Source organism: Ochotona curzoniae, unplaced genomic scaffold, assembly GCF_017591425.1.
Source record: "Ochotona curzoniae isolate NIBS_2020 unplaced genomic scaffold, NIBS_Ocur_1.0 scaffold_1852, whole genome shotgun sequence".
In the NCBI taxonomy this organism is placed as follows: domain Eukaryota; kingdom Metazoa; phylum Chordata; class Mammalia; order Lagomorpha; family Ochotonidae; genus Ochotona; species Ochotona curzoniae.
In genome coordinates, this window is record NW_024467087.1 from 37395041 (window position 1) to 37420486 (window position 25446).

General features: G+C 43.3%; 1 protein-coding gene across 3 annotated transcripts in view; it reads left to right on the forward strand.

Annotated features, from left to right (window-relative positions):
* The first annotated feature begins 619 nt into the window (after nt 1–619).
* PCDH19 (protocadherin 19) overlaps nt 620–25446 on the forward strand; it is a 109650-nt gene continuing 84823 nt past the window's right edge. For 2 of the 3 annotated variants that reach the window (XM_040999777.1, XM_040999778.1), the window contains exons 1-2: nt 1793–3939; nt 7571–7898. In XM_040999777.1, the coding sequence (XP_040855711.1) occupies nt 1793–3939; nt 7571–7898 (2475 nt within the window). Of the gene's footprint in view, nt 3940–6719; nt 6861–7570; nt 7899–25446 lie in introns of all 3 variants that reach the window. The other variant, XM_040999775.1, reaches the window with a different exon arrangement.

Sequence of the window (25446 nt, forward strand, 5' to 3'; positions counted from 1 at the left end):
AATGCCGGAGCCCACTGGGCTGCGCGCTGATTGGCCAGCGCCTGGCGTAGCCGGGCTCGGCAGCTCCGGCTCCCTCCAGCTTTCTCTAGACTCCGCGGCCAGTAGTTTGCGGCATCGGGAGGAGCAGCAGCAGCAGCAGCAGTAGCGGCGGCGGCTGGCGCAGGGGGGACACGGACGAGCGGGCGCAGACGGCAGCACAGCTCCCGCGCACCATGCCTGGCTGGCCTGGGGGGCACTAACAACCGCGTCCCTAACCTAGCGCGGGGTGGCCCTTGGCGTGCTCCGCGGCGTTCCGACTGAGCAGATTCATCAGGGGATCCGAAGCCTCCCGCCCCCAAACCCATCGCCTCCTGCTTGCTCCTACCCCACACGCACACTCCCCACAGCACACGCTCACTCTTTCTCACACGTTCACACACGGCCCGAAACAGCGAGACAGACCTCCCCAGTGCGCGAGCGTCCAGGAGGGAGCCTCAAATAGCGCGGCCAGCGCCTCTCCGGGAGGATGGAAGGAAGAAGCTCCTGCAAGTAAACTTTGGCGGCGACAAAACCGTCGACAGAAGAGGCAGCTGCTAAGGCGGACCCCAGCGATATGCGACTGAGCTAGAAGGGCTTCCTCCCGTGGCACCAGCAGCGGCGGCTGCGGCGGTCCTCGGAGCAACACCCCAGCCTAAAACGAGGGAGGAGGAGAAGCCCCTGTTAGCCGCGGCAGCAGCCACGCCTCTCCTGGCCGGTACTGTGGTCGCTTCCCTTCCCCTCCTCCCTGTTCCCCGCCCTCCCACCCCCGGGCCGTTGGAAAGACTGGGACTTCGATTTTCTGTACAAATTGACATCTCTTCATTTTTCACAAACTTGATGTGGAGGCTCTAGCTGCGTTGATAACTTTGATTACCAAAACGCAAACGCCCGTAGCCCCTCAATTACTCTGTGGGGTAATTGCGCCCGCCTCGGGTCCAGGACAACCGCTCTCCCTCACCCCCCCCCCCCGCCTCCCCGTCCCTCCAAAGCCATCCTCAGCGCAAAGGAGCGCGCTCTCGCCTCGGCAGCCTCCCTCCCCTCCCCCCTTCCTCGGCTGTCCCTGGGACCACCGGACAGCTCAGCCGGGTCCCCAGGCGCCTGCGGCGCTTGCCAGCAACTCAGAGTCCCGCCTGCGTCCCCTTTTTCCTCCCCTAGAGGCTACGAAGAGGCCAGCGTGGCCCCCCCGGGTCCCGGAGGGCGCGTTCCAGGCGGGTCCTCTCTCCGCAGTAAGCCGGGAGCGCTGGGGGGTGGTTCTTGCGCATGCCAGGTGCACAGACAACGCGCTCGCCAGCCCCGGTGCCAGTGCGCTGCGGCGGGTCGGGCAGTGCCTGAAAGGCTGCGCCCTGGTCGCCCTCCCCGTCTTCGCTTCAAGTGCGGTCGGGACTCGGCCGAGCGCCGTCTGGCCCGCGCAGACGCCGCCCGACCCGCAGCCCTGCGCTGCTGCGGCCAGTTGCGCCCGGCTAACTTCGAAAGGGGAAAACTGAGTAGCCGGGCTGGAGGGAGGGGGCTCGGGGCCGCGCGGCGCTCCCTCGGCCCCCCGGAGCCCCCGGGCCCCCCGCGAGCCCCCGCCAAGTCCACCGCAACCTCAGCATTGGAGCCGGTGCGGGTGTCTCCCCCGCGCCGCCGGGCCGCCCTGGGCGGGACTCCTCCCGCGGCCTCCGGGGCCACGGGGCGCGCGCAACAGGCGGCCCGAGCCGGCGGGAAGCTGGAGCGCCGGCGGCGTCGGCCTCGGAGGGGTGTGGAGAGGCGAGGCCAGGCAGAGCCCCGCGCAGCCATGGAGTCGCTCCTGCTGCCGGTGTTGCTGCTGTTGGCCGTTTTGTGGACGCAGGCGGCTGCCCTCATTAACCTCAAATACTCGGTGGAAGAGGAGCAGCGCGCTGGGACAGTGATAGCCAACGTGGCCAAGGACGCGCGGGAGGCGGGCTTCGCGTTGGACCCCAGGCAGGCTTCGGCCTTCCGCGTGGTGTCCAACTCGGCTCCGCACCTGGTGGATATCAACCCCAGCTCCGGCCTGCTGATCACTAAGCAAAAGATCGACCGAGACCTGCTGTGCCGCCAGAGTCCTAAGTGTATCATCTCGCTCGAGGTCATGTCCAGTTCAATGGAGATCTGTGTGATTAAGGTGGAGATCAAGGACTTGAACGACAACGCCCCCAGCTTCCCAGCCGCACAGATCGAGTTGGAGATCTCGGAGGCAGCCAGCCCCGGTACGCGCATCCCGCTGGACAGCGCCTACGATCCAGACTCAGGCAGTTTTGGCGTACAGACGTATGAGCTCACCCCTAACGAGCTGTTCGGCCTGGAAATCAAGACGCGCGGCGACGGTTCCCGCTTTGCCGAACTGGTGGTGGAGAAGAGCCTGGACCGGGAGACACAGTCGCACTATAACTTTCGCATCACTGCCCTCGACGGCGGCGACCCGCCACACCTGGGCACCGTTGGCCTCAGCATCAAGGTGACCGACTCCAATGACAACAACCCTGTGTTCGGCGAGTCCACCTATGCGGTGAGTGTGCCCGAGAACTCGCCTCCGAACACACCTGTCATCCGCCTCAATGCTAGCGACCCAGACGAGGGCACCAACGGCCAGGTAGTGTACTCCTTCTATGGCTATGTTAACGACCGCACACGCGAGCTTTTCCAGATTGACCCACACAGCGGTCTGGTCACCGTCACTGGTGCCCTAGACTATGAAGAAGGCCACGTGTATGAACTGGACGTGCAAGCCAAGGACCTGGGGCCCAACTCCATCCCAGCACACTGCAAAGTCACCGTCAGTGTGCTGGACACCAATGACAACCCGCCAGTCATCAACCTGCTGTCGGTCAACAGCGAGCTCGTGGAGGTGAGCGAGAGCGCCCCCCCGGGCTATGTGATTGCCCTGGTGCGGGTGTCTGATCGCGACTCCGGCCTCAATGGACGCGTGCAGTGCCGTTTGTTGGGCAATGTGCCCTTTCGGCTGCAGGAATACGAGAGTTTCTCCACTATCCTGGTGGACGGACGGCTGGATCGCGAGCAACATGATCAGTACAATCTCACGATTCAGGCCCGTGACGGCGGCGTGCCCATGCTGCAGAGTGCCAAGTCCTTTACCGTTCGTATCACTGACGAGAATGACAACCATCCCCACTTCTCCAAGCCCTACTACCAAGTCATCGTGCAGGAGAACAACACGCCCGGCGCTTATCTGCTCTCTGTGTCAGCCCGAGACCCTGACCTGGGTCTTAATGGCAGTGTCTCCTACCAGATTGTGCCGTCGCAGGTGCGGGACATGCCTGTCTTCACCTACGTCTCCATTAACCCCAACTCGGGTGATATCTATGCACTGCGATCCTTTAACCACGAGCAGACCAAGGCATTCGAATTCAAGGTGCTGGCCAAAGACGGTGGCCTGCCCTCACTTCAGAGCAACGCCACAGTACGGGTCATCATCCTCGACGTCAATGACAATACCCCGGTCATCACAGCCCCGCCCCTGATCAATGGCACTGCTGAGGTCTACATCCCGCGAAACTCTGGCATAGGCTACCTGGTGACAGTTGTCAAAGCAGACGACTACGACGAGGGCGAAAATGGCCGAGTCACCTATGACATGACTGAGGGTGACCGCGGCTTCTTTGAAATAGACCAAATCAATGGTGAAGTCAGAACCACTCGCACCTTCAACGAGAACTCCAAAGCTTCCTATGAGCTTATCGTGGTGGCCCACGACCATGGCAAGACATCTCTGTCTGCCTCTGCACTAGTCCTTATCTACTTGTCACCTGCTCTGGATGCCCAAGAGTCAATGGGCTCTGTGAACCTGTCACTGATTTTCATTATAGCCCTGGGCTCCATTGCTGGCATCCTCTTTGTCACTATGATCTTCGTGGCAATCAAGTGCAAGCGAGACAACAAAGAGATCCGGACCTACAACTGCAGGTAGAGCCAACTTTTCTTTTTCCTTCTTTGTCTTGGATGAGTAAGTTGTGTATATCTGTGTCTCTGTGTGAAAACCCAGTGTTTTTTGTTTCCTACTTAAATGCATGCAGCATACCCAGGCGCTTCTTTTTGGAGGGTGAAAAGTTTGTGACAGTCCAAGTTGATCAATTCTTTTGATCTGACAATTTGCTGGAAGACAATCATTTACTGTTCAAATGGATTCTGTCACATAATGATGATGAGCAGAAAAGCAATTATCATTTTGGAATTTGCACAGCTGTCTCCTCAAAGTGATGGCAGGAGAGAGAGAGAGAGAGAGAGAGAGAGAGAGAGAGAGAGAGAGAAAGTACTATTTGTAGCAAAACCAAGTTCAACCTGATTTCCAAGGTGCACAGTGTTTTGGGAACAGGTACTGAAAGGAGGGGTAGGAGGGAGAGGGATGGCAGTTGGCCCATTGATAAACTCTGAAAGAGCCTGGAATTGGGAGCCTAAGATGGAAAATAGAGTAGAAGGAAAGAAGGAAAGAGAACCTGAATGTGTGTGGAAGCAGGTGATGAGTGTTTTTAGTTTTTTCTTGGAGTTTTTTGATACCCAGTGTCCAAATATCTGGCTTTGTAAAGTGACATTCTGTCAGACATCTGTATGTTTTCAAATATCTGGTTGATTGGTGTGTAAAGACCAAACAGCTCAATGAGGGACAGAATTTTGCATCCAGATGTTTTAGTAAAAATAGCACTTTTGGGGTTGATGGTGCTTTCCTGTAATGTGGGAGTGCTGTGGCATTAAAAAATTTTGTTGCTACCAGTGGATGTCACTATGGGATATTGTGTTTCTCTTGAAGCGTGTATGTGTGTGTTGGGGTGGGGGGTGGGGAAGAGATGAAGCAGGGAATGAAGGGAGAGCTGATGAAGTGAAAGAAAAGGGAAATGTGGAAACTCAAATGACAGGTAGTGTTTGTTTTCAAAGGTTTTTTAAGCAGCAGCACATTGAAGAGTCTTAGTGAAGCCCTTCCTTGTTACACAACTGGGTAGGCCAAATAAGTGGATAGGATACTATACATATTTTTTTTCCAGCAGTGTCTTATCGAAACGGTTGAAATAAAAAGTTATTTCTTTACTTTGCTGAAAATGAATGATGCTGCTAATTTCCAACCAAGGTGTGTGTGTGTGTGTGTGTGTGCTTTCAACACACCTACATATCCAACATGTCTTTTGTGCCATCTGTGCTTGCATGCTAATCAGTCAAAATATGTTCCTGAGGTCCAATTTGTATTTGACACCGCCTGAAATGCACACTTCTGTGAATCAGAGCCCCTGAATATGTAACAGCCATGCAATTATTGTTTCCCTTTTACTATTCTCTGCGTTACACAAGTTAGTAGACAAATGCTAACCACACATGAATATCAATCAGGTGCCATAAAAGAGCAGCTGCAATGCCTCATAAATGCTTTAATCCTGTTACTAGTGAAATGGCCGTGACTTTTCTTTCCTTCAGAACCAAGTCATTTCAGATGGGAGAAATGGAAATTAATATTGCTCTTACCTTTGAAACCTGTGACTGCCAGTGGCAATTTTTGTAAGAAAAACTGCGGGGTCAATAAAATTTTATTTATATGGAGATAATGATAGAGGGGACTCTTTTAAGCTATTTTCTCAGCATAAAGTAAATGCACAAGACCCTTTCCTCGATGAAAAAGAAATCAGCCTGAAATAAAGACATTGAAAGCTTTGCCACCTCTTGATGATGTATGACTAGAAGTGAGAGCTCTTTCTGAGTGCTTGCCAGGGAGATCATTAGAGAGGGAGGAGAGCATTTGAATTGGAAAAAAAGAGGGGGAGGCAAACCTCAGGGCTCTCCAACTTCACCCAAATGTGTATTTTGTAAAGCGCTCTGTTCCCTGTGATGATTTGGGATTAATGAAGTACAGTTTAATTAAATAATTGGTCAATACAGAGAAGGCTGTGCAATGAATGCCTCAGCTGAATAATTGGACAGGGCATTGCCAAACTTACCCATCATGGGTAAACAAAATGATTAGAACTTCCCATTGATTCTGTAAACAGATTAGGAAAGAAAACCAACCCTAGTCTTGAGGGTTTTAGGATTTGATCTGCACCCTACCTCCAGAAGCAGCAACTTGCATCACTGCCTGGGCATGCAGTGGAAGGGTGAGGGAAACTCATTTTGCTCTAGGTAGATCCAGGGGTCAGAGCGAGCATTTGCCTCTGTTGATAGGCAATCTCCCTATCTGCTCAGACTTTTCAGAAGCCTAAAGTTCAGGAGCGTGTCTTTCCATGTGATTAGGCAGAGGTTTCTTGTCCTCAGCTTCTGCAGAGGCTCCTCCTGAAGCACACTCAGTTATGAGACTTGTGAGATGATCTACAATTGCTGCTTGAATTTGGGCTCCCTTTTTGTATTCAGACAATTAGCTTTGTCGAGTGACAATACATACAGGCACAGTCTTTCCCTTGTAAAGATCAACCTGTATTATTTATTGGCCCTATTGTTTTTGCTGATTATTGCCCAGAAATTGAATTTCCAAACAATAAGCTGAATTGTTATGTGCAAAGAAAAAAAATGACTGAGAATCTGGCTATGTTTTAATGTATTTCTTTTGACAAGTCTCTTAATGCTGGGTGTCTTTGGTGCACGTTGCTGGGTCTGTGTCAGTGTTAATTACATTGAGCACTTTATGTTCCAGTTGCAGCACAGCTGCTTGTAGGCACACCTGAATGGAGAAGGATGCTGAATACACTAACCTTTAAATTCCTTTGCAGTAATTGTTTAACCATCACTTGTCTCCTCGGCTGTTTTATAAAAGGACAAAACAGCAAGTGTCTGCATTGCATCTCAGTTTCTCCCATTAGCGAGGAGCAAGACAAAAAGGCAGAGGAGAAAGTGAGCCTAAGGGGAAAGAGGTAAAAAGGCATTTCCCCTCATTCCTCTGGGTCTGGCTAACAGAAATCTTTTGGAGAGGAGGGGTGGGGTGGAAGCAGGAGGGAGCTGGGCTAGGGCAGGGGGTGGCTGTGGAAAAGAGTTGTAAGGAGTGTCAAGGGGTAGGGGCAGATCTCCCACCTCAGTCCATCACAGATCAGGTCAGCCACAGAGGAAGCTGATCAAGGGTGCTTGCCACATGGCAAATGCCTAAAGGAACTGGCAGGGGCGTGTTTTTTTTTTCCCCCTAATTTTCCTCTGTCTCATTTTCTGTTAAGCTGAGACGTACCTTTTGTCTCATCCAGGAGTTCCTCTGGGTTCCAGGAAGCTCCAAATTTGAGCATTTTCATGCTTTCTCTCCCATAGGCTCAACTTTCCGCTCCCCCTCCCCCCCACACACACACACCTGCTTACTGACCACTTACAATGAACAATTCCAACCCCCAATTTAAAGTATGGAAACTTTCGGGAGACGGGTGGGTGGGAGGTTGCTATGTTTAACATGAAAAGTTTATGGCCCTCAGCTTGTTTTCACACGTAGAAAGCACAGGGAGAAATGCGATGATGTAATGCACAAGAATAAGGAGCTGGAGCAGAGATGGGGTGCAACCCTCTGGGGTGCTTAATGTTTTTATTAAACAGCGGATGGTTTGGGAGGGTGTTAGCGATTCATGCTGCCTTTTCTGTCATGTAGAATCGCTGAGTACTCCTATGGGCATCAAAAGAAATCAAGCAAGAAGAAAAAAATCAGTAAGAATGACATCCGCCTGGTACCCCGGGATGTGGAGGAAACAGACAAGATGAACGTTGTCAGTTGTTCCTCCCTGACCTCCTCCCTCAACTATTTCGACTACCACCAGCAGACGCTGCCCCTGGGCTGCCGCCGCTCTGAGAGCACTTTCCTGAACGTGGAGAACCAGAATACCCGCAATACCAGCGCTAACCACATCTACCATCACTCTTTCAACAGCCAGGGCCCCCAGCAGCCAGACCTGATCATCAATGGCGTGCCTCTGCCCGAGGTGAGTGCTGCTAAGTGGTTCTTTGACACTCTCCCAGACTTCCCTTTCTTTCTTAAGCTGCTACTTAGACTGCTCTGCTGCCACACCCTCCTCAGGAGTTGGGAGAACTTCTCTGCCTAAGCTCAATTTGCATCCTCAGGTTTCCTTCCAGTGTCTCTTGGGGGCAAAGGTCCAGAGGTTGGGCTTTTGTATGAGAATGGATATTGAGAGTGGGAGTCTGAAGAGACCAAGCCCTTGAAATCCTCGCTAGGTGTCTTGGCATACTGCAAGTTTATTTCACCTGTTGCAAAAACAGCACGTGGTAGCCCTATGGCAGCTGAACTGCTTTAGCAGGAGTCATCAAGCAGTCATGAAAATGAATGAAACCTCTGCTGCTTAGAGGCCTATTTCCCCCTCCCCCATTTTGCTTTTTTATTTCTCACGCCATTTTTCTATAACTTCTTGTTGAGCATGCAGATAGGCTGTTTTAAGGGATGCAAGCAAAATTTTTAAAAAGCCACTTTGTCATTTCTTTGCAGTTCCGGTGGTAACATTTGACAGTTGAAGAATTTGAAACTGTCATGTATGATGAAAATTTTAGGATCTAGCTATGCATTGGAGTTAGCTCAGTTTCTCTTTACTGGAAATGAATGTTTTCAAGTGCAGGTGTTTCTAACAGCACCGTGTGATCAGATGTTTGTTGGCTGTTGATGCATGTTATGGTAGCTGGGTGGTACATGTATGTTGGTGGGTGGTGGCTGAGGGGGAAGAGTATAAATAGCAATTAAGTTTATTTAATTTTCTTTGAATTGCTTAAATTCCTATTTGGTTCACAGTTTGGTTCCCTGGGAGGCATATGCCGTCTTTTAGATCATTTATAAAAGAAATATTTCACACTTGGAGGGCACTTCCAACTTTTCCGAAGCACCATCACAAACATTGTCTTGCTTGATCCTTATGATCAGGTCTCTTGACAGATTGCCCTTTCATAGATGATGAAACAGACATCCCAAAATGCTAAAAGACTTATTGAGACTTACAGATCAGGTCATTGAAACAAGGTGGACTAGATTGTGGGTTTTATACTCCAGCACTGATGAATGCTATTTCTGTGATAGGACCCTGCCTCAATGGTAATGTAGCCTGATACACACAAGCTATATCATGTGTACTTAAAAATGACTTCATAGGATTAGTCTCAATTTCAGATGGCAAAGTGATCTCAACACCTGTTAGATTAATTGATTAGTTTTTTCTTTATTATTGTTATTATTATTATTATCACTTTATGATACAGTTCCATAGGCCCCTGGGATTTCCCTTACCCCCACCCCCACCACCGAGTTCCCCTTTATCAATACTGAAGTGTAGTTCTTCATACACGGTCATATGTCCATGATTGTGGGCATGGACAGTGACAGAAAGTCCAGCATCCTATTGTCTCCTCGTTCCTGAAAAATAATTCTTACTAGAATTTATGGAACCAAAATGCAGGACTTTTAATGAGCAACTGATGATATTCTGTTGGTGAAAAAAACACCAATTTTCTCCTCCAAAATTCTGTATGTAAGGATTTATTGAAAGTCCAGTGTTGTGGGTAGGCTCAAGTTAAATTATTTTTAGATTTTTATTTATTTTAATTTTATTTGAAAGAGAAGGAGTCCATCCATTCGTGGTACAACTCCCAAATGCCTGCAACAGCCATGGCTGTGTTGTGCCAAAACTCAAAACCTGCAGCTCAATCATGACCTCCATGTAGTAGTGGTAGAAGGTGCATAGGGGGAGGGAGCTGGAGTGAAGGGGAAGGACCAGGAACCCAAGTACTTGAAAACCAGTGTCTTCTACCTCCCAGGGTGTTCATTAGCAGGAAGCTGTGATGGGAATCAGAGGCATTAACTCAAAAGCCAGCACTCTAAAATGCGATTCAGGTGTCCCAAGTATCTGCTGTATCAAACACCTGCCCCTCAGCCTTAATTCTTAGAGGTAGTGAATACTAGGGCCTAGGTAATAGGCTATTTGGAATGCCCCTTGTGGGTAATCAATAGTTGAATGTTGAAGAAGGAGGGGTGGTGGTGTTGAGTGGAATCTCATAGGCCCTGATTTGAATCTGGGGTTATCTCTTCTTATGGAATCTGAATCTCTGTTTCCTCAGCTACAAAATTAGCACACTTATCACTTATCATGTTCCAAGGAAAAATAAAAGATTGTGTAATGGAAAGGACATGACTCACAGAGACCCATTAGATAGTAGATTTCTTCATCATGCTATTGGAGAATCACCATTGCAATGGCCTGAAGTAGATTGTGTTTCCCTAGGCACTTGTAACCAAAGAGGAATTTAGGCTGGTTCTGTATGGACAAGATGTATAATGTGGTGGGGTCAAGCTGTTCATATTGATCATTTCAGCAATAGTGATAAAAGATGCTAAAATTGTGGGTTCAGGTGCTGACAGTAACATAACTTGTGGAGATGGAAAAAAAGGATTGAATTTTGAGGGCTTGGTGATTGTTTCTGTAATTAATTGAAGGCACTAGAGAAAAGTGAGGTTTGGTGTCTACTAAATATGTAGCTAAGAACAGAGTCAGATATATGGTTATGTCTGCATGGTTTATTTGATTGTGTTTCCTTTCTGAGGGTATCCTATGGGTAGGATGAAATAAAGCATAGCTTAAGTTATTTTAAAAAAGCCATTTAAAGTCTCCATTCTCATTCTGTGCTTATGTCACAAAATCAAGATACTTTCCTTATTTAACAAATCGCATATTGAGACTGAGGTTACGTGTATAATTCCAGTATGCTTTCCTGGAGAGTTCAACCGCAAAAACATTTTTTTTAAGAAAAGGGGAGGCCCACACATAGCAAAGCAAGGGCCAGACTGTTTATTTGCATTTGTCACAAAGCCCTGAAAGGGGAAAAGTAATACTGGCTCTTTTCAACCACACCACAGTCCCCTGAATGTGGATCGTGTCTAATATTTAGGTCCAGTGAAATCTGTGTAGGAGGCAGAATAAAAAACTCACTCATTCTTACTGATATTTGTGGAGTTCCTACTGTTTGTAAGACCTGCTCTAGTCTCTGGAGTTAGATGAAAAAGACAGGGATGTATATTCTAGTAGGGAGAAAAGCAAGTAAATATATGATTTGCAGTGTGGTGAGAAACACCACTGTAGGTTACGGTGCACAATCTACATTCCTACATTTCTACTGTCCTGACATATTTTCTTTATTTGCTTTACACTTTCCTCATTAATTAATAATTTGATGAAACAATGTTTAGTAAGTAACTATAGTACAGAATGGTAAGCGCTATGGTATGATAGATCTAACAGTATATAGAATTTTCTCTATTAAATCCTAATTCACTTACACCGTTCTTTATATTATTTTATTAAAACATGGTTTATTTGTTCATCAATTCAACACTAGCATTTATCGTACAATTAGAACCTGCCAGATACTTGCTGGGGATACAAAAGTAAGCCACATGATCTTTGACCCTAGGGAGCCTACAGGGAGACAGGCAAGTAAACAGGTAAATTTAATTCAAGATAGCATCTCTTTCTTGAGCATGTGTTACTTTCTGACTTCCCATACTGGGATCGAAAAGTCACTACCCATTAGATTTCTCTACTGGGCTACCTTTGGTAGCAAACCTAATCCCTTCATCAGCTGTAGAGTCAGTTACAGGTGTACTCGAAATTTCATTGTAGACTCATGGAGTCAATACTGCTACTTCCATTGCATAGTACTTTGAAATTTATCTCCATGACATTAGATCAACTCAGTAAGCATAATTTTGAAGTAACCACTGTGTTCTCTTGTGTGTAGCAGAAACCATGGGGATTATAAGATATAACTTTTGCCTTGAAAGAGTTCACAGTTTAGTTGTGGGGCTCAGATAACCCATATGATTTCACTGGTAAACAATGCAAGGTAATTTTGAAATAACCTATTTCCCTATAGGCCACTTAGTATTATCCTCCACTCCTTCTATGTCAGCCCTCCCATCATTTATGCATAGAGCTACTGTTGAGCTCTCAAAGTTTGTTGCTCAATTGAGGGTAGCTTCTGCATCTATGTGCAAGCCTAGCCACATATGAACATCTGTGACTCTAGAAACTAAAAGGAATATGACTTTGAGTAGGTAGGTAGAAAAGGTAAAGAGAACGTTTAGAGATTTGGCACTCAACTTGTGTATTGCAGAAATAATCCTGAATAGAATTATACAGATACTTCAAGAAATTCATAAAACGGAATGAAAAGAAAAATTTATATTAGTGTAAAATAGAAATTCATGCTTGTTTTTTTCATCATACTCATTTTCCATGAACTTATTGAAGATCCCTGGCATTTCATTATCTACCTGTTCCTCTGGTGTTGTTGTGAGATCAGCTACATGGATTTTGTTTTGCACACAAATTTGATGAATGTCTTTGCTGTGTACTAAAGACTTCAGTGGCATTAGTGGTATCATGCATCCTTTAAATATTGCAGATTAGAAAATGAGATTTGTGTCCACATTCTGCCTTATTTAGTTCATTGACTGTATGTGAGGAAATGTGTGTGTGAGAGAGTGAGAACGAGAGTCAGAGAGAGAGCCATTATGGAGGGAGAGCAGAATGAAGATTAAGAAGGGATGGTAGAGAAGAAGGAGGTTTGTCAGTTTGCTAAGATTTTTCTAATAATATTCCAACTTGTTAAGAGCTCCTTAATATGACAATTTTTATTTTTTTCTTCGGGTGTGGAGGTACACCTCTTGGTGCCTCCGGATGCTGGAAAGTATTACTCTTTGTGTATCAACATTCTTGAATTTTGTTTTTTGTCCGAAGCATTCAGGTCATTGTTCGAAGAAGAAAATGCAACACTTTTTTTTATTGGGAATGGAAAGTCAGGGTCTCCCAATTTTAGAAGGCTTGAGATTACTCAAATATCTGATCTCTTTTGTGAAGCATTTTTTAAAGCTTTAGTCTTCTGATTTTGACTGCTTCTGAACTGACAGTCCTAAGAGCATACTAGTAGGAAAGAGCTTCCAGAGTTCTACTCATAGTTGTACAAGGATTTTTAGATTCAGTTTCATTGTTGGTCTTGAGTTCTATTTTCTATCCCTTGATTGTAAATAATATTATTTTGTATATAAGACATCTTAATTTGTGTGTACGTGTGCTTTAACATTAGTAATTTGCAATGATTTGAGTGAAACTCTGTGCCAAGCACATTCACAAACCAATCAGAAAACAGATTCAAAAAGCACTAGAAAATTAACACAAACAACGAGGCTGCTTTGGACAACATGGAGCTGCCACAAAGCATCACCTCCCATTAAGATAAACCAACTAACACTTTGGTGTATGTGTAACAAAATTAATTTCCTTATTAGAGTGAGATCTTGCATTCAGATATAACACAGGCTACAGAAAGAACCCGTGCAGCCCAAATCTTTGCAAATGTGCACAGCCCAGTTTTCCTAAAATTAAAAAGGGCTCCTTTACCTGTTGCAGAAGACTAGCTAGGGCCTCCTCAGTGTCTACATTGCATCTTATTGGCCATTTAACATCTAGCTGAGGCAGCCTGCTCCCAGCGGGTAAAGCTTACAAGATGTGTTCCAGAATAAACTGTTCCTCTGTCGTCTCCATGCAACTGCCACAGAACTGTGTTAGTTTACATTAGTATTTGCTAATTTATTATTATCATTCCTTATTGGCAATTAACTGGTTACCTTAGAGATCATCTCTCTCCCCATACACCTTCACTAAAGTTGAGCTCAGCCAGAGCTCTTGCTAATGATCCTGAGATTTCTCTCCCTAGGGATCTGGAGGCAGGACATTTTCCAGAGAGAGCTCTAAGGCTTTGGAATTGCTCTTATTATAGGGGCACTTCTTTGGAGTTCCAGATCATTGCCTGTTTTTTTTTTTTTTTTTTTCATTACCTTAGGTCAGACTTAAAACGTGGGTGGAGAGGCATACTTCTCCAACCTGTTTTTTTTTTTTTTTTAATCTATTTTATTTTTAAAGATTTAGTCATTTGAAAGGCAGAATGACAGAGGACAGAGAGAGATATCTTCCATCTTCTGGTTCATTCCACAAATGAATGCAAGGCCAGGGCTGGGCCAGACTGAAACCAAGAACCTGGAATTCTGGGCCTGGCGGCATGACCTAGCGGCTTAAGTCCTTGCGGCTAAAGTCCTCGCCTTGAACGCCCTGGGATCCCATATGGGCACTGGTTCTAATCCCGGCAGCTCCACTTCTCATCCAGCTCCCTGCTTGTGGTTTGGGAAAGCAGTTGAGGACGGCCCAAGGCTTTGGGACTCTGCACCCATGTGGGAGACCTGAAAAGAAGTTCCTGGATCCTGGCTTCAGATCAGCATAGCATTGGCCGTTGTGCTCACTTGAGGAGTGAATCATTGGACAGAAGATCTTCCTCTCTGTCTCTCCTCCTCTCTGTATATCTGACTTTGTAATAAAATAAATAAATCTTAAAAAAAAAAAAGAACCTGGAATTATGTAGTAGGGATCCAAGCACTTGGGCCATCTTCTGCTGCTTTTCTAGCCAAATTAGCAGGGAGCTAAATGGGACATGGAATGGGCTAGACTTAACTCCTGCTCATATTAGAGGCCAGCGTCAACACAGCAGGCAAGCAATTTAATCCAATATGACATAGTGCCACGGCAACTTTTAAAAACTGTTTCTTTCTTTTTCTCTTTCTTTTATCCCTTCTTTTCTTTTCTTTTCTTTTGTTCCCAAAGGTTGAGAAATGGGCTGGGGGGCAGGAGGAGAAACAGACTGACAGAGACTGAAGTCTCTTCTATCTGGTGGTTCACTCTCCAAATGACCTCAGTGGCCAGGACCGGGCCAGACTGAATCCAGGAGACTGGACCTCTACCTTTGTCTCCTCTGTAGGTAGCAGGGGTGCAAGCATCTGGACCATCATCTGCTGCATTGCAGGTGCATTACTGAGAAACTGGATGAGAAGCACCTAGTAGATTAGACCTCAACCAGGCACTCTGATATGGTTGTCCCTAACAGCAGCTTATCCTGTTGTGCCACAGCCAGGCTCCTACAGTCACTTGTGTATGTTGTGCCCAGAGGCAGAAGCTAGGGTTTGAGGGGATTATTGGCATTTGGAAAACTAAGAAAGGATGAAGTCACCTCTTAGCAAAGCTGGAGTCTTTCAGTTATGATGCTGCAGTGGCTCTGAGGCTTCTGTCCAGAGTATCAGATGTTTGCCCCTCTGTGAGAGTATCTCAGCTTCCAGAGCTTCGAGAAGGCCAAGCTTGGCTGGATCTTAGATGTGGAGAAATAAGTGCAGTGTACAAGAGTACAAGAGAGCGGGGCTTGTGAGAGGTGGGAAGCTGACTCTGGGGCCACCATTTTCCTCTACTGAGAGGTGCCTTGTTTTCTTGATTGGTTGGCCTCTGATGTAAGCCTCATTCGCTTCAAACAATTGAGAGGCTGGAAGGGAAAGTCCTGGAGAATAAGTTGTTTGCAGAAGGAAATGCTCTTCGGGTTACATTTCCTTCTTGGTTGTCATGTCCAAGGGAGTGGATTCAGTCTGGCCTGCATAGAGGGTGTCCCTCAGCCTACAGGGGGTATCCCCAGGCAGTGAGCGCTCCTGGCGCCTGCCCCCTTCTGCACCTCTCCCTTTCCTGGAAATGATGAGGAAAGGGCTACTGTCCCAGGAGGAGCTGCTATTCTGGCTGAGGGTCTTGGGTTCCCTTGCAGAAGACTCATTTCCTCCCATTCAACATTTTTTTTTTTTTTAAATGTGGGCTAAGGCTGCACGACTCCACTGCACTGCAGGAAGAAATGGTCAGAAGGAATCTGTGCTTCCATTCCGCAGTCAGGAAAAAGCAGTTACTAAAAAGGCAAATGACTTTCCCAGGCAGGAAGTCTCCCAGCTGTGTCAGACTGCCCCTTACTTGTCAGAAGGCCCTGTGGTGCAGTTTCCAGCAATCGCTGAAAACCTGGCTGTGTTCTGCAGGAGGACCTGTGGGTATACCTTGATAGTTGTGTTCCTGAAAAGCTGCACTGCAAGTGTTTGTTTTGTAAATTAGACCCCTTGTAAAATGCAGTGGTGTCATGCTGCATTGGAGGAATCCCTATGGTGGATTTTTTTTCCCCCTAAAGGAATGAGTTCTTCTACACTGTGAATTGTCAACCCCTAACTGGTTTCCTTTGTTATGCCTGGCTCTTCCAGTTTCTTGTTTACTTAGAGTGAAGTTCCTCACAGCCACAAGATTTCCGAAACCTTTGAAAGGTGGGCTGCTTCACTTAATTCTTTGAATGTTATCCAAACCTCGAATTTCCACTGGTTAGCCTTCCTGGATGAATTTAACTTCCTTAAAAAAAAAAAAAAAACTTTGAGATTATTAAAGGGATCTAGAAAAGACAGACATATATACACGTTAATCTAGACTTAATAAACGTTATTATTTCCTATTTGCTCCAGGTTTGAAAAAGTGGAAGATGGTGTTACAGCTCCCTCTTGTCCATCCTAGTTCTCTTCCTCTCTTGGCAAACCTCTGGCTGAAGGAATAGAAGCACATTGCAAAACTGTTGGTGCTTTTTGTTTTTGCCTCTTGGACTCATCCCTAAACAAAGACAGGTGGTTCTTGTTTTGCCATTCAGGTTCTGAAAGGTCCCCAAATTCATTTGGGTTTCCTGGATGGGGTGGAGCCTGGGAATTACTCTGGAAAATGAAAAGGATGTCTTAGACTTGCCTTTAAATTCAACCATTTGGAGAGGGAGAAAATTACTTTTTGCTAAGAACAAAAGCGACAGCAAGAGTGTGCCAGACAGATTGACAGATGGGTGTTCGAAGCAGCTACCTTGAGAGTTTTGAGCAGGCCAGTGGAGACGGAAGCAGGCCAGAAGCTTGGTGTCAGGCTTCTGTTCTCCTTGAGCTCCCCGTGCATGGACTAGCACCAGGGCTTCTTAATGTCAGATGCTAAAGTACTGCCTTGATATGCAGAGTCTTCTCGGATGCTCCATTAAGTCTCTGAGTGCCAGGGTGGCCAGTTTTCAGCTTCTCCCACTGGGCCCCATCTGGCCGCTGTTCTGTGGCAAGCTGCTCTCCCTCGCTGCCACAAGCACTGGCCTCAGCGGGCTCAGCTTTCTGGATTATTTTCGCTCTTAAATCTGATTTCCAGAGCATGAAGGGCACCTCTCCTCAGATCGTGTAGCTTGCTCATCTGAACAAAATGGCTTTCCTGGGCTTCCCTGTGTAGCTGGCAGCAAGGAAAGGTCAACTCAAAAGGCAGCGCCCTCTTTAGGTGTGTGTGTGTGTGTGTGTGAGAGAGAGAGAGAGAGAGAGACAGAGAGAGAGACAGAGAGAGAGACAGAGAGACAGACAGAGAGAGAAGGGGGAGAAGAGAAATGTTATTTGCTTTGCTCCCTCACATCATTGCTTCTGCAGTGAAGGAGCCTAAAAGGCTAGATTGGTATCTACGATTTTAAATCCTCAGAGCCTCGGCTGTATTTGTTGACACCCTGTTGGTGTCCTCCCCGGAAAATGCTCCTAGGGCTAGTCACACTAGGGTGTGGTTGCCTAAGCACTGTCCCAGAACACTCCAATTTAATAAAGCCTGAAGACCAAGACTTGTGAGTAGAAAATATCACAATAATCACTGCTGGGCATAAACCCAGTTTAAGAATACTTTATTGTAAACATGTTCCATTGCTTGTAAATTTTTTCTAAGGTTTGATTTTTCTTTCTCTGTTGTTTGAGCACAATTTTGTTTCAAGCCTCTCTTCTTTAGCTTGCTTGGCTTGGAAAATATATTTGGACTTCCTATGTGTGCAGGTAATATACTAGAAAATAATACAGTCACATTTAAAAACCTATGCATCAATTTATTTGAGGAAAGAGAGGAGGGAGGAGGAGGAGGAGGAGAGAGAGAGAGAGAGAGAGAGAGAGAGAGAGAGAGCACGCTCCCATCTAGTGGTTCAATTCTCAGTACCTGAAATACCCTGGGTTGTGCAGAAACTGAAGTAGGCATTTGGGGGAAGTTCAATTCAGGTATCCCATATGGCTGTCAGGGACCTTATAATTTGAGCCATCATCACTGCCTCTTGGGATGTGTATTAGCATGAATTTAGAGTCAGGAGCTGGAACAAGGAATTGAACCAAAGGTATTCTGATAGTAGATGCAGGTATCTTAACTGGTAGGCCAAACACCTATCCCATGTCTTTTCTAAAGGAGAAATTTGAATAGGAAACCATGTTAGATTGCATTCAGAGTGACTGGCCTTAACTTTCAAGCAAAACAATCAGCATTCTATTTGAGATTTACCGTGCTTGAGAGAGACAAGGGCTATGACATTTTAGGGCTAAGTAGAAGCATTCGGCTTCAGGTAATAGTGAATGGCTTGTTGGAAGACGAATTTCTTCCTGTATGTAGCCAGGCATAAAGGAAATGGTGAAAGCATGAGTGCATCATACTCTTATGATTGACATTAACTATGATCTTGCTATACTAGCCATTCATTAATTAGTGCATTTCTATGTTCTCAAGTACAGATTTTCCAGTGACGAACAGTGGTAATGGTGAAAGAACACCATGGTACTGATATTAAAATTCTTTGTAGTGGGTTTTTGCTTGATTTTTTTTTTCGTTGAAAAACAATTTGTGATAGTTATGGCTATTTAGAAAGAAATCTCAAACATTACAGATGAAACATCAATTTTCTTTGTTGTTTGTGAAGCTGCTAAATGAGATATGTGTTCTCACACCTCTAGTTCACCCTTTCTAATTTTGCTTCTACTGATAATTCTTTTAAAAAGAAAAAAAGGAGTATGCTTTGTTATGGTAAAAAGTATAATAACATAATGTCTGAAATGGAGAGGCAGTTAAATTGCCTTTGCACAAATATACATGAGGTAGTGTCATGGGGGTGCAAACTCATATAAAACAGGTAAGATGTAAATGCTATGGCATTGGGTATTGTTGCAATCACAGTCAGGGGCTCGACCTTTGCATATCTGATGGGCATGTACCTTCAAGAAGCAATCTTGGAAGGTGGAGAAAAATCCAGAACTGCAAAGGTTTGTTGCTTTGTGTGGTATCAAATTTGGAGATATGGGATCAAAAAATGTGTTTGATGCTTATGACACTTTGCTCTCCTCACTCTTTGAGCCTAGCAAATCCCACCATGACAGTTCTCTTTAATGTGTGAGTGACCCCGTGTCACTCTATCATCAAAGAGAACTGTCTAGAACTCTGCAGTTGTGGGTTAGGCGAAGAGGTCACTAGTAAAACAGATGAAACAGAATTTAAAACTCAACATAAAGGAGGAGTTTTAGTTCACTGAAATCTGCTATTATTAAGGAGATTGGAATCCATAACATCAAGAATTTGGAAGAATACAAGCAAATACTAAACTGCAGCAGATCTGAATTGATGTGTGAGGAAACTGTTTCAGGGAATTGCTAAGTTGTCTTCTACCTCTGAGGGTAAATTGGGTGGGTTTATGCAGCATTAGTTTTAAGGGCTTCAGATAGCAAATTGCATTGAAGTTTTAATCCCTATGATGACAATAGTTGCTCTGCAGGTGGTATTGAGAGAAAGGGAATTAGCTATGGCAGATGATATAACTTTAAGGAACCACCTTAAAATTTTTAAATGAGAACAGTTTATTGTGTGCATTATTAAAGTTCTAATTATGTATGTCAAAATTCAGTAGCTTGCCCACTCAAATATACTTCTGTCCAAAGTGAGTTCATTCACAAAGGCAGCAATGAGCACGCTAACCTTGCATCTATAAGTGTGGTACTTGTATCTTTGGGATGAATAGGGACTACGCCCATCTTACCTGGCAAACTGAACCTTTTAGGAGAACATGAATTCACTTAACATTACATTATGTTGATTATCACACTACCTAAAAATTCACAGAACTGGAAGTCACTGAGCTCTCCTTTTAAAGTTAGATATTCTTGAGAGCTGTTTTGTGTATCATGATAAATTATCTAACCTTTTATACAGTTGAAGGCCAACATTATGGAAATAAGCAGTTTTTGATTCTATTCTAAGGTCAGTGTAACCAAATTATGCAACTTCTAATGCAATTGCTTGAAGCTTCTACTTTGAAAGTTTTCTCATTTTAATACCTTGCAACAGAGATAAATATTTTAGCTACTATTCATGCTTAACAATGTGTTTCAGTGATTGTCATTCTCTTTGTGGGATTTGTTGGCACAAGAGGCAGTTCACTATGGCTTTGCTCATTTTGCTGTTTGCTATAGATTATCAGCAAAGAGCCAGAATTCAATAAAAAAAATGTATTGTTGTTATTTTTAATTTCAGGCCATGGGAGGCTAACTGAATCCAACAGAATCAATAAATATGAGACACTTGGGGTTTTGCTTGAGAGCCAAAAATGAGGTAGATTTTCTTTTAAACTAGGTTTGATTCTAGAGTTATTAAACTTGGTGCTTGTTGGAGGAGGGCTGATTGCATTCAGAATGACTGGGGACACTGTCAATAACAAGGGCAAGGGAATATCTGTGGGGGTACCCTTGTGAAACTTCCGAAATGTAATTTTTAGGACCAACTCTCCATAAATACCTTTGCACAGCATCAGGTGCATTTCTTTTGTGATTCATGAATCAGCTCCAGAGCAGTTATAATGCCCTCCGTGATGATTTGCCTGTGGACTTCAGTGAAAGGCCTTAAGTGTGCAGTACTTAGAGTTTTTTAAAAAATTATTTTGGCTTGAAAATTTCCATCTATCCACCAAATATTTGTGAATCATCCTTTACTGATATTCGGCCCTAAGACATACAAACTGTAAACTGTGCCAACCACATAGCTTATATTGTAATGCAGCAGACACCATGAGAGATTAAATAATCTTTGTTTTAAATTAATGAGGGAATGCAAGGCTTATTCAGAAAACGATGCCTTGTAGCAGGTAAGGGATTGGCGAAAATGTGGTCTTATTTTTTATTGCCTACCAAAATAAATTGCACATTAGCTAATGAATTAAAAGCTCAAATAATAATATTGTTAGAAGAAAATACATATCTATTTAATTTTGAAGTTGGAAATGGCTTCAAAAGCATAGAAGAAGTGGAAATGAGCTTAAAGAAAAATACCGTAAGTTCTGAGTACATAAAATTTAGAAATACCTGTAAGTCCAAAAATACCAAAAGCTCAATTAAAAAGAAGCCATAAACTGGGGAAGTATTATATAGCAAAGAATCTGTATTTATTTATTTTGTTTTTCAGCTTTACTGAGAGTAATTGACAAACAATTACTTATTGCTTATGTTTAATGAGGTTTTGGTCGATGATGGAGTGCAACTATGACAACAAATACACAATGTTATAAAACTTTGTGACACTACAGCTGCCTTAAGTTGCTTAAGTGCACTCTATGATGTTTACACAATGAATGAATTTCTCAAACTTCTCACAAAGCACCCCACTATTAACATTCTCATGACCATATATTTAAGGTGTACAACTTGATGTTTTGTGTTTTTTAAAGAATTATTTTTATTTCAAAAACAGTTACAGAGAGGAGAGATATATGGTGGTATATATGTATGTATATGTGTACGCACACACACACACACACATATATATTTCATCATTTAGTTCACTCCCCCCTAAAATGGCCACAACAGCTGGAACTGAGCTGATTTGAAGCCAGGAGCCTCTTGTGGGTCACCCACATGGGTGAAAGAGCCAAAGGGCTTGAGCCCTCCTCTGCTGCCTTCCCAGGCCATTAGTGGGGAGCTTGATTGGAAGTGGAGCAGCTGGGACTAGAACCAGTGCCCTCATGGGATCCTGGTGCTACAGATTTATGATTAGCTTGCTATGTATGACCATGCTCATCCTACAACTTGATGTTTTGTTATATATATACATTAAAGAATTATTAGCATCACCTCATTAACATATACCCACCTCATATGGTTGCTAACTTTCAAATGGTGAACACATTTAAGGTCTCTGTTAACAAATTTCACAAATACAGTAGAGTGCTGTTAACTAAAGTCACCATGCTTTACCAAGTTCTAGATCTCTAGAACTTGCTTTTCACAGTTGAAACTATGTATACTTTACATTTTAATTAGTTTCTCCCATTTCCCCAATGTGGGACCCCCGTGAAGCACCATTTGATTCTGCTGCTATGAAGAACTTGGTTTTGTTAATTCATACGTTAACGGAACCAATATTTGGAGTGACCACTACATGCTAGTCACCATTCAAGCTGGACAAAACAAAGTTTGTGGCCTTATTGGGTTTACATTTTCATTTATAGGAAAAAATAATAAGTAAAATCTACAAAATGTTAGGTGGTAATATGGAAAAATCTAAGAAAATATGAAATGTACATCCTCTGACAGGAATGAGGAGTGTCAAAAGAAGGTTAAGGAAGATATTATGGACAAGTGGACATTTAAACAATACTTTTATATACAACGAGCTCTAACAAATCAATAAAAGACAAACACCATGATATAAAAAATAGATACAAATAAGTAATTGACAAAGAAGCTGTACTCATGAGCATATTAATGTATGCCACTATTAATTTTAAATTATGAAAAAATATATATTGTTAAATAGCCAAGCAGTATGAGAGTATATAAAATAGAAGCTAACCTTTCTACAAATTTATACTTACCAAATCCATTACCTTCAGCGAATTGTAGACAACAGTTTGATATATGAGATGATATCATTTAGTCATGAAATTAGCAAATATTTAAAAAATACTCAGTTGTGGCAAAGATATGAGTTTAACACACTAACCTGAAATAAATTGATGGAATTGATATAATTTTGGGGGGCCCTTTTGGTGATACATATGAAAAGTCCTAATTTAACAAGTATTTTTGCTTCTGACATCTATCTCACAGAAGTAATTTTATATCTGTTTAGAAATTCATATACAGGTATAACTGTTGTGTTATGGTGGGATAGGTTGCCACCTTACATGTTGGCATCTCAAATGGGTGCCAGTTCCTATTGTGGCCGCTTCACTTCCAATGCAGCTTCCTGCTAATGTGCCTGGAAAAGCAGGACCAGATGGTCCAAGTAGTTGGGTGTTTGTATCCATTTGGGAGACGTGGGAAGCATGTGGCTCCTGGCCTTCGGCTTATCGCACACTGAAGATGGAAGATCTCTCCTCTGTCTTCCCCTTTCTCTTTGTAACTCTGCCTTTCAAATAACAAGCAAGTAAGTAAATAAATCTTTATAAGAGAAATTCACAGGCAAGGGTGTTACTCTCAGTATAATTTCTAGAAATAACCTTTTAAATATCCCCAATAGCATTGATATGAGAGTAGCTAAGATATGTTTCAGATTGAACATCCCTAATCCAAAAGTCTGAAGTTTGAAATTCTCCAAAAGTGACTTGGGTTCTAGAGCATTTTGGATTCCAAAACTCAGATTAGGGATGGACAACTGGTAGTGTCTATGCAGATACTCAAAAACAGGAAAAACTTCAAAATCTGAAACACTTCTGGTCCCAGGCATTTCAGATAAAGTATATTCAACCTGAATGATACCTAATGTGCTAGAATACTATGAGAAAATTAAAATAATACCTTGAAGAATGTATAAGGATGCAGGACAATGCTAATTGTGTAACATACATCAGTTGAAAAATTCAGATAGTAGGGCCCGGCCACCTAGTGGCTTAAGTCCTTGCCTTGGATGCGCCAGGATCCCATATGGGCGCTGGTTCTAATCCCGGCAGCTCCATTTCCCATCCAGCTCCCTGTTTGTGGCCTGGGAAAGCAGTCGAGGACAGCCCAAAGCCTTGGGACCCTGCACCCATGTGGGAGACCCGGAAAGAAATTCCTGGAAGAGGTTACTGGTTCCCGGCTTTGGTTCGGAGCAGTACCGGCCGTTGGTGCTCACTTGGGGAGTGAATCATTAGACAGAGGATCTTCCTCTCTGTCTCTGCTCCTCTCTGTATATCTGACTTTGTAATAAAAATGAATAAGTCTTTAAAAAAAATTAAAAAATTCAGATAGTAGAACAGCATTTGTAGATTACTTCCAATTGTTTAAAACTCTATGTACATAGAAAAAAAGACTGGAATGAGATTAACAAATCACAGTTATTTAAGATTTCAATAAATCAGGCAAATTTTAATTTTAATTAGACTTTTATAATTTTCTATAATTTGTACATGTAGTTTTTGTTTACATACTTGGGATCAGAAAAGCTGTTACTCAAAACTGTTGATCTCTATTCCATGTAGTGAGTGAGTACAAGGATACTTCAAAAATCTTGTGGAAAAATAGTTAAAATATAAATTATTTTTGGTGCAAAATGTTGAAACTTGTGAACAGTTATTTCATATTACGCATTTTCCCTCAAGTTTTTGAAGACCTTAGTATTAAATGCCAAAGAAGTGACGTAGCATGTATTGGTAATTTTGAGGTAAACAAACCAAATAAGATCCTTATTTTCATTTATTCAATCAGATCACTTTCTTGTTTATCTTTTTTTGAACATTTTTCTCAGATGATAGGAAGTATCAAGTTTTACATTTAGAAACAACCCTTTTCTTTACAGTTTGCCTTTTTAAAGTGAGAAATAATGTTCTGAAGAATATTTGTTTCTCTTTCATTGCTTTTGGCCTTATGTGAACTCTTCTCACCCATATTGGACATCTGGTTAACAAATTTAGTGTTTGGGATAAGAAGTTTTAAAATAGTAACATTTTACTGAAGAAATACTATTTAATACTAATTAATACTATAAAAAGGCTCAAGTTTTTACTGTTGCAAATTATTTTTAGTATCCTTTTCAGTACTATGTGCTTAATTTAAAGGATGACCTTTTTTAATGTTTTCCAGTATTTGGTTTCCTGTTCCTGTTCCTCGGATCTGATGAATATATGCTGCTTGAGTATGATTGCTGCAATAATTAGGAAGGAAGGGGAGTTAAGGAGTTGATGGTTGCTGAAATGATGAAAGTTTCCAATTTAACTATATTTCCAATAAAGTGGAATGTTTTCCAGTTTTTTTTAAAAAAGGTAAATTTGATTGGCTGTTTCTCAGTCAAGCAGCTGGGATTGAATGGCATAAATACAAAGATCAGTGTCCTTCGGAATATCTCTCTTTAAGGCTTCTAATATAGTCACTTAACTGCAAAATATTTCACTTTGTGTAGATAGATTGTTAAAAATATTTGTTCATAAGTTATTATTATAGAAAAATTTTTATAGGACAGTGTAATAGAAAAATAAAATCCACAGAGATGTGTCACCTTCCACCCCATAGCTGAGAGATGAGAACCCGTGTACAGTATCTCTCTGTGCATGAACTGTTTTCCTGCTGCAGGAAAACATTGGTGGCCTAATTCTGTTGCTTGGATAAATGCAGATTATGGCCTTCAGCAGGACTGTATTTTTCATTTGAGGGCACTGCAAAAAGTTTATGGAAGTAGAAATCAAAAGATAAGCTTGTTTTGGTACCCAAACTATTTGAACTATACACATTTTTAAATTATATAGATTTTTCATGCATGCCATAGATTTCAAAATCACACGAAAATAAACTTTTCTCTTAATTCCGTTTCCATGAACTTTTAGAGTGCCCGC